Source organism: Glycine max, chromosome 17 (assembly GCF_000004515.6).
Source record: "Glycine max cultivar Williams 82 chromosome 17, Glycine_max_v4.0, whole genome shotgun sequence".
Classification (NCBI taxonomy): domain Eukaryota; kingdom Viridiplantae; phylum Streptophyta; class Magnoliopsida; order Fabales; family Fabaceae; genus Glycine; species Glycine max.
This window is the reverse complement of record NC_038253.2, coordinates 11,061,992-11,070,948: the sequence shown is the minus strand read 5'-3', so window position 1 is coordinate 11,070,948 and position 8,957 is coordinate 11,061,992. Positions and strand designations below refer to the sequence as shown.

At 30.0% G+C, this 8,957-nt stretch overlaps 1 protein-coding gene across 1 annotated transcript; it reads left to right on the top strand.

Annotated features, from left to right (window-relative positions):
- Positions 1–3,074: 3,074 nt before the first annotated feature.
- LOC100796314 (non-specific lipid transfer protein GPI-anchored 7) lies at positions 3,075–5,448 on the top strand. Its single transcript, XM_003549848.5, has 3 exons — positions 3,075–3,644; positions 3,773–3,808; positions 5,103–5,448. The coding sequence occupies exons 1-3, from the start codon at positions 3,320–3,322 to the stop codon at positions 5,195–5,197; spliced, it is 456 nt and encodes a 151-aa protein (XP_003549896.1). The 5' UTR covers positions 3,075–3,319; the 3' UTR covers positions 5,198–5,448.
- Positions 5,449–8,957: the final 3,509 nt, after the last annotated feature.

Genomic DNA, 8,957 nt, shown 5'->3' with positions numbered 1-8,957 from the left:
GAAGAGGCCAATTACAAAAGGGAGGAGTGCAAATTCAAGGATATTTCGGGAAATAGAATTACAAAACGAATTGTATTAATAATAAAGTGGACAGTAAATAGTAGCTTTCATTTCTTTTTGTCTCATTATTTTTTTTAAGTGTGTGACCTTTTTTATTTAATAAAAATATTTTTTATTAATTATTAATAGGCCTAAAATTTAAGTTTTAAGTTATTTTATCTTGAACTAGTTCGACAAATTTTGCTAATCAGTGATGGATGTTTTAGAGTTTGATTTTACTAAAATTTATACTTCATTATTGGGCAGAAGAAAATCCGATCTGCCAAGGATTCATGTGTTATTTTGTGACAAATAGGTTACAGCAAATGATTTTGTCTTGGCTTCTGAGACATTTGGATCCATCAATGTGCAAGATAAAGGCACATGTAACCTTATTTTGATTTAATGTACAAAACATTATTTAAGATTATAGTTTGAAGAAGTGAAATGTCGAACTAAAACTTCTAATTAGTAGCAAATAAACATCCTACAACCCACTTAACTTGACAAGTGAGGAAGTCTAATACTTCCGTCTTATTTATACGATTTAAATTTACAATGATGTTTGTTTTTATTTATAAAACTCAGTTTTCATATTAATTTTTTTAGACTACAAATCATTAGAAGGGAGAGAAGTATTAATAATAAAAATATTTTTTAAAAAAATTATAAATTAAGATAAATTTATTACTATCAAGTAAGTTAATCACTTTCTTTTAATTATAATAAATTAGATAATTGAATTTTTTAGTAAGAATTGCCATCATAAAAATCAAAATGATCCGAATAATATATTTCTTAAGACGTTTCCAATAATATTTTTTAAAAATGATCAACGCCAACACTTTAACACTTTAGGGGACAAAAAATGACACATTCATTCAATAAGTTGATTATCATTTTTTGGTATATGAGTATAATATTATATCCATTTTCTTTTGAGTGTCTTTTAATAGGGTAACATAATAACTCAGAAACATAATTAATATTCTTGTTTTTATTGAAATTATTTTCATATTTACAATTATACTTTTTATCTATCTTATTAATTGGTTAATTTTTTCCTATTAATGGTTATTATTATTCTTTAATTTCATGATTGAAAATTAAATGAAAAGAAAGATAAAATTAGTAAAATAATATTAATTCATTTAAACTTTTAAAACAATAAACAAAAACGAGTTTGTAGTAGTTTTTTGAAAGTGTGTATGTTCAGATTTGGAACCTGAAGATGTGAAAGTTGGACGGTTGGACGTAGTTGGTGACGTGCAGCAGCATTCCGTGTTGACCATTGAACGATGCAAGAGAGAGACAGATAGCATTGCGCGTTAAGTGAAAACGACCCACTTGTTCAATTACTATATACTATATCTGCCTGTTTAGGAACAAGTTGATTTTTAAAGATTATCAATTTTGTGTAGTAGAAATTATTAGTAAGATTAAGTTTCTTTTGTATAAATAAATTGTATTTGTTTTAGCATCTTGATATAAGTCATCTTGTATTAGGGAAATTTTTTATTTTCTCTAATTGTGGGGTATGCCCCATTTATTGTTGTATCATTTTGAATTTAATATAATTTACATTTAAAAAAAAAAAAAAGTATATGTGATGTAGTCTCATTCCATCTCTTTCTTTTCTATATTCTCATATTGTTTTTGTTCTTTTTATTCTTGGTTGGTTGGTGAAGAAATGTCCCTCTGGCGGTTTATGAGCTAGCCAAACTAAGCATAAAATATCCTGTATTGGTGGAAGATACGCGTGAGGAATTCATTTAATAAGGATGTCATGCCTTCCACAATGGAAACTCTCCTCATTCTATTCAACTCTATATAATTTGATAAGGTTGCGGAAATCATAACAAAGCGTTGAATGTTCATCTTGTAAAAGTAAGAATACAAGACGATAATTTTCTTGTTTAATATTTCAATCAATCTATATGTGCCTATAAAATCTATTATATCAAACTTCTTATATTGAGACCTTTGCAACATGACAGATTTGTGATGAAAATGTTTCCTCTAACTAACTGATTACGAGCCATAGCCATATAAGAACAATAGGTGTGGGAGAATTCATCTTATATATTTTTAATTTGATTTCCACGTCTCACGGCTTCTGGAATCTCTCCCTGTTTTATTCAATTATTATTAGCCAAGATTATACGGATTCAAAATAAAGTTGTTGAATGGGCATCTAAAATAAAAGTATGAGTGTAAGACTCTAAGACGTTTCCTAGCTATTTAATGGCATTTGGATCAATTTCCGCTCTATGATATCACCTTTCATCTTTAGAACTTTACAACATGATCAAATTCAAAGAACCACTTCCATTTTTCTTTTGCATGATTCAATTACGTTACCAACCTTTGTCATTATACTGTAACCGGATATTGGTACCTCTGCTATCCTTTTCAATCCATTTTTTGCTGATAGAAAAAAGGGATTAATTGTTAGAAATCTCAACGCGTAATCAGTTCAGCAGCAATGTGGTTCGAAAAATTAACTGGAATCCTAATAATTAATAACTATAATCATTGAGTACCTTTAAAAAAAAAAACATAATTATTGAGTAGTGATATTTAGAAAGACAAATATTTTAGATATTTATCGTCACCTATTATATACATTTATCTATCTCTTCTTATCAAGTTAAAATATTTATTATTTTTCTTTATTATTCATTTCTCTTTCTAGGCGTATATTGATATATATGGGATGTTCATTTAATATTTTCCTTAATTATTATTGTTGAGATCTATTGAATTATCCGGCTGCTACAGTAGTCTTAATCCAATTATTTTCTCAAATTCAATCATTCAGCCTAGCTTGAATATGTGAACTCTGACTCTTCAATTTGTAAAATAAAATAATATTTATTTAATTATAATTCTAGTCCTCTTATTTTTCTATTTCAAAATAAAAATGTTTAATCTTTTATTTTTAAAAATTTACAATTTTCATCAAAGTCTCTATTTTATTTACATTTAAACTTATTATTTCTTACATTTTATTTGATTAAATCATTTCTTGATTGTACCTTAAACGAATATCTTACATTTAGATTCTATTGGATTAAAATAAGATAAAAAGAGAACCAAAATCATTTTTATGAATGTCTTTTTATTTCTTACATTTTAATCAATTAAATATTTTCTTACATTGATTCCTACTATAAATATAAAGATATTGTTGGTGAACATCTAACAAAATCGATTGGGAGAAAGGCAAAGGGGATCGCTGAAATCAATTAGTCTGGTTGTAGTGGGAAAAGAAAAGAAAATGAAAATGGGTGGTGGGTGCAAGTGTTTGGTATCGTTGGTGTTGGCTTTGGTGTTGATGAGGAGTTTGGCGGAGGCGCAATCGGGCAGCAGCACCACCTGCGCCCAGGAGCTAATTCCATGTGTGAACTTTCTGAATGGGACAACCACCCCACCAAGCTCTTGCTGTGACCCTCTCAAACAAACCGTGGAAAACCAACTGGATTGCCTCTGCAACATCTTCTTCAGCCCCGGCTTGCTTCAAAGCTTCAACGTCTCTGTTGATCAGGCTCTCGCTCTCAGTCGCCGCTGCGGCGTCACCAATGGTATCACCAGCTGCACAAACGGTACAAACCCCATCTTATTATATTCCTTTTCTATGGTTGTTTCGTGATGATTATCCCTGTTTTGAGTGCACATTGTTAAATATTAATTAATTTTGCTCTGTTTGTTTTTTTCTCTTCCGAATTTTCAGGGTCAGCTCCAGCTCCGGGTTCAGGGCCACCACCAGGTAAGACGCCTCTCAACATCCCCAAATTTAATCAAGCTTCATTTATGCAGTGATAGATCATAGTAACAGAGATTTCATTTGATAGACTTTCATCACCTGTCCAAAATCTCATGAATAACATTTCCAATAATCTGACTAAAGAATGTTTTATTATTTTTTCAGATAAGTTTATTTAATTTCTTTTAATAATTTTTCGAAGAATTTTAGTCTATTACAAAAAAAATAAAAAATTCAAGGTTAAATTTCAGAACAAAATTTTCATATCATATGCTTCCATTAAATTAAAAGTATCTCTATTTTATTGAAAATTTACAAATATATCATTCGTTATGTTTAATGTTAATTATGAAAACAAATTAGTATCTTATTTTAAATAATGATTTAATTTTTTTATAATATAACATATATAAGTAGCCAATCAACTTGTTTATTAAAATTTAGTTGTTGTAAAATATCATTTGATGATTAGCATAAAAAAAATCATTCAATGAGATTTGTCCTATTGAGAAAAGAAAGAAGAAGAAAAATCTCCTGCTCTGCTGCTCCGAATTTGATCATTTTGATAAGTCCCGCTAATCACTAGTTTAGTTAGCTCTTTTTTTTTCGATACTAGACTTAGTTTTGAATTGATAGATATTGAAATTTAATTAAATCAGATAGTCGATCGTCTTCCTATTTTATTTTATTTTTAATTCCCGCAACCGTTGAATTTTTATAAAGGACGTGTATTCTCATTTACCAGTTCTCTCGGTTTTTTTATTAACACTTTCTCTCCTCTCCTTTCGCATATCAATTAAGCCAAATAGACTTTTGTAAATGCAATGGCAAATGGGAAAAGATATTGCAAGAGGGAGCTGAGATTAACTTAATACAATAGTGGCAAATGGGAAAAGATATTGCAAGAGGGAACTGAGATTAACTTAATACAATAGTCAATAGGTATTAAGATTATATTATAATACAATAGGTGGTGTATGTTAGCATGTACTTATGTAGCTAGTACCCATAGGTCATCCTCAATTGAAGTTACAAACATAAAGCGTAAGTAGGCAACTTCAATTTCTCATAATACATTTTGTCTTTTTCCTTATCATGCGTGACATGATTCATGAACCTTCCGTGAGACAAAAAATAAATAAACATGCGTCAAGTCAACGTGCATGTGAGCTTCACATATGTTATAAATTTCTAATGTACACATAGTTCATAACAAATATCCACCGTAAATAGTTGAAATTCCCAATATCTGCAAAGTACAATTTCTTCCTTCATAAACATAATTTTGTCCTTGCAGTCACACCTGGAGGTGACAAAGGAGGAGCAGGCAGAGTCACATTCACCGGGCTTTCTTTCCTCCTCTTATTTTGGGTATCTATGCTGTTTAATTAGGAAGGTGGTTCTTTATCCTTCGGAGCCTCTACTATGTTGAAGTTATCTTTGTATTTCTACACGTTGATTATTCGGTGATCATATGATTGTATTTTCTTTTCACTTTTTTTCTTCTTTAGAGACCTCTGATTCAATTGAGTAAAAAGTTTATTTAAACGAACATTCTTCATTGTCAAATTTTAGTTGGTAGAGTTATTTGTGGTGCTTTTGGTTGCACCATTTATATAAAGTGGTTTGTTGTTCTTATGAAATATTATTATTATGTTCACAAAATCTTCCCAAGTTTTCTCAGGTAGTACCGAAACAATGTGCGTTTATTTTAAAATTAAAATGAGCTAATAAAAACATATTAAAGTAGAAATGTGAGTGCATCAAGTGCTTATATATGCAGTGATGCTAAAATTGTTTGTGGACTATAGAGGGGGGAAAAATCATGTCCAGTACCGGAGAATACAGTAGGAAAGAGAAAGACAAGTAATTTGTGGAGTTGAACAAAAGTCGTTAAACATGATAATAAAAAAAATCGTTAATTATTAATAAAGTCAATGAATACGTGCTCTATACAAATGAACATTTTCTTAAAAAAAAAAAATTAATGTTCGGCGAATGAACACTCAACATGCTTCTTATTTCTTGAGATTTGCATAGTTCGTGGACTTTCCTTGTTTTTTAATCGCATAATAACCATTAAATGGAGATTTTGTCAAAGAGACTCAACAAAGTATTTTTTTATTCCGATATTATTAATATAGAATATTTTGATTTTATTGATGATTAATTTTTATCTAAAAATGATTGATCACCTTTGATAAAAAATTTCTTTTAATAACTTTTTTTCATTTATGAGACTTAAACATGAAATCTTTATTTAATAATATCGAGCTCAAGTTCATGAAGTATATCACGCACAAGTTCATGAGTTTTGTTAACATATTTTATTTTCAAATGATTATTATCTTACATAATAAAATGGATGACTTCATGAAGTATATCATGCACAAGTTCATGAGTTTTGTGCAACCAACCTGAAATCTTTTTTAAATCAAATCTGACAATATAGTTGTATCATTAATAATTAATAATATAGTGGTTAACAAAATAGTCATAATGTTCAGTGAGAAAAAAAAAAAACAATATAGTCATAATGTATCTGTTGGGCATTTTTTTTGCAAATCAAAAAGTCAATTTATGTAACCCACGAGGATTTATAGGAAAAATTTAACACATTCACAATGTTGAAAAATGAACCGAAATGGTCAAATATATTATTTGAAGGAGTCAACAAAAGAATAAATTTATGCTTTTGAAGGATACTCATCCCCTTTTATTTCAAACATGTAATTAGGTTGTAATTATAATTTGATTTCACTTATTATTGTGTATCTCATTTTTTGATCATACATCTGAAATCATAGATGTCTTTCAAATTATCGGATGAAAGATTAATCTCGCTCGTAGTGTGTAATTATTGATTGCTTAAAGAAATTTTACACGTAATAAAATTCAAATACAAATTTTCCTGTTATTTTTCAAATAAGTTTTAACAATTTAGACTATGAAAAAATGAAAGAGTGAGAACTCACCAATATCTCACAAATGACTACTGTAAAGAACAAAACATGGGGTTGATGCAAGCTAGTAACTCCATTGTGTGTGAACATCAAAGAACTAACACGGAATGTAATAGCGAAGAAGAACACAATTGATTATTTAATGACTACTTCCCTAACAATCAAGAATACACAAAGGAGCAATTCTAGCAAAGATTATGAATAAGAAGGCATGTGTTCCTATACATTGTACAAACCCAATACATGCTCATACCATCTCTAGTAATAATGTCTGAAATCGTGGGTTTGATTTTCTGACTCGTCCAAAGAAAAATTATTTTCTCACTTAAAATTGTACTTGTGTTCTGTTTTTGTTTTTTTAGGTGAACTACTAGACTTCTCTATCCACATTGTTGTATTGCCTTAGTGTATGGGCATTTATGTTGTTCTTTGAGCCAATAGTAATTGCACCCATAAGAAATAATAAAACCCAAAATGGACAAATATGCCCTTTATAAGTCTTATAATGTGCACCCACTTCCTTTCTCCATAATCCAAATAGATTAGGTCTTGTCAAAACATTAGCAACTCCACCACATGGTTCGCCATTCATTTCTTCTCTCCCACTTTTCTCGCAATTACTTAATTAGCCTCTAATCTTACATTTTCATTCTCTTTCTCTCGCAGCCTCACGCCGTCTTTCCCGAGTTACTGTTACTTGTCAGTTCTCTCTTCACTATTTGGCTCCGTTAAATAAAATTCTTACTTAATTCCTTATTATCTCATTTTTATTTATTTCAGACGGAGTACATGGTGGATATGATGAAATGCGAAGGTTGTGTTAGTGCTGTCAAAAATAAGTTGAACGAGATAAATAATGGTAAGTGTTCTGGGGAAGTTTTCTTGCTTGATTTGTCATCATTTCTGATTGTAAATTTTACAGTACCAATTTTTCCTTAATGTAAAAACTGTGAGCAAGATTAATTTGGACACATATGCCGATCGTTTTAAAGTAGAATTTTATCAAAATCAATTTTACTAAAATCTAAAACAAATGGACACTATGAGAATGGCCTTTTCTTTGTTAATCATCTTGCATGGGATTGCAAAATCCGCAAAATTGAAGGTTAGGGGTTTAGTCTTTATTTATTTATTTGGAAGAATGAATGTGATAATTATTAAGTGGGATGTTTAGTGTGGTTGATATCACCTTTTAAAACTTGACTTTGCATGCTCCTTTAAACTGCTTCTCCGCCACAGTAGTTAGTTTTCCTTTCCCCTCATCCTTTTATTGCTGTCTCAGAGAGAGAAATAAGGTCCTTCTTTGAAAACTGAGAACATATGAAGGAGGTCAACCTCTACACCTAATAAGATATTCCTTAAGCAATTCCCATTATCATTTACGTGTGATTACTTTCAGTCAAGAAGCTATGATTAAGCAGTTTCTCCAGTGTCAAATGGATGTTGATACATTTGTATCCAAACAACAAATGGCTCATATTGTAGCCCTCATTTACATGGAAAGCATTTCTCATACATACTGCCTTCTCATCAAACCTTAGGTTCCTCTTGCATTTTTCTTCACGTTTTGGTTCCAATTTCGTTATATAATAAAAACAAAAAGTCAAAATTCGAAGCTTTAACACTTCATTTCAACATTTTTTTAATGCTTTATCAGTAAGACTTGATTCTTGATATATTTGCTATATTATGTTCAAAAGAGTGTGTCGGATACTATGTTGCTAGCATTTCTCTTTTCTACAATTACATAGATTCAATGAACTTGTTTATATAGGTATATGTATATGTATTGCAGGTTGAAGATTGGAAATGATATTATTGCATGGGATATTGTTCTCTCTGCTATTTATTTCCACCTTGTACCCTTTTTATTATTTGTCAGTTTCTTTACCTTGTGGTTGTGTGATTATCTCTTTATCAACACGCCCTCTGTAGAGAAAAATACTGAGTTCTTCGTCACATCCTCCCTTAGAGCAAAAAAGAAAAAGAAAAGCTTGAAATTAGATGTCCAAGTGATAAAAGCAATAAGGACAAACTGTGTCAGCTAAATGGATAAAGAATTGTATAGTTTCAATAGTTTCTGACGCATATAATTCTGAAACGTTTTAGTAGTCAATTAATTTGATAAAAAAGTTTACTCCTATCAAATCATTTGTATGGACTGAAAAACTATTTTCAGTATGTAGATG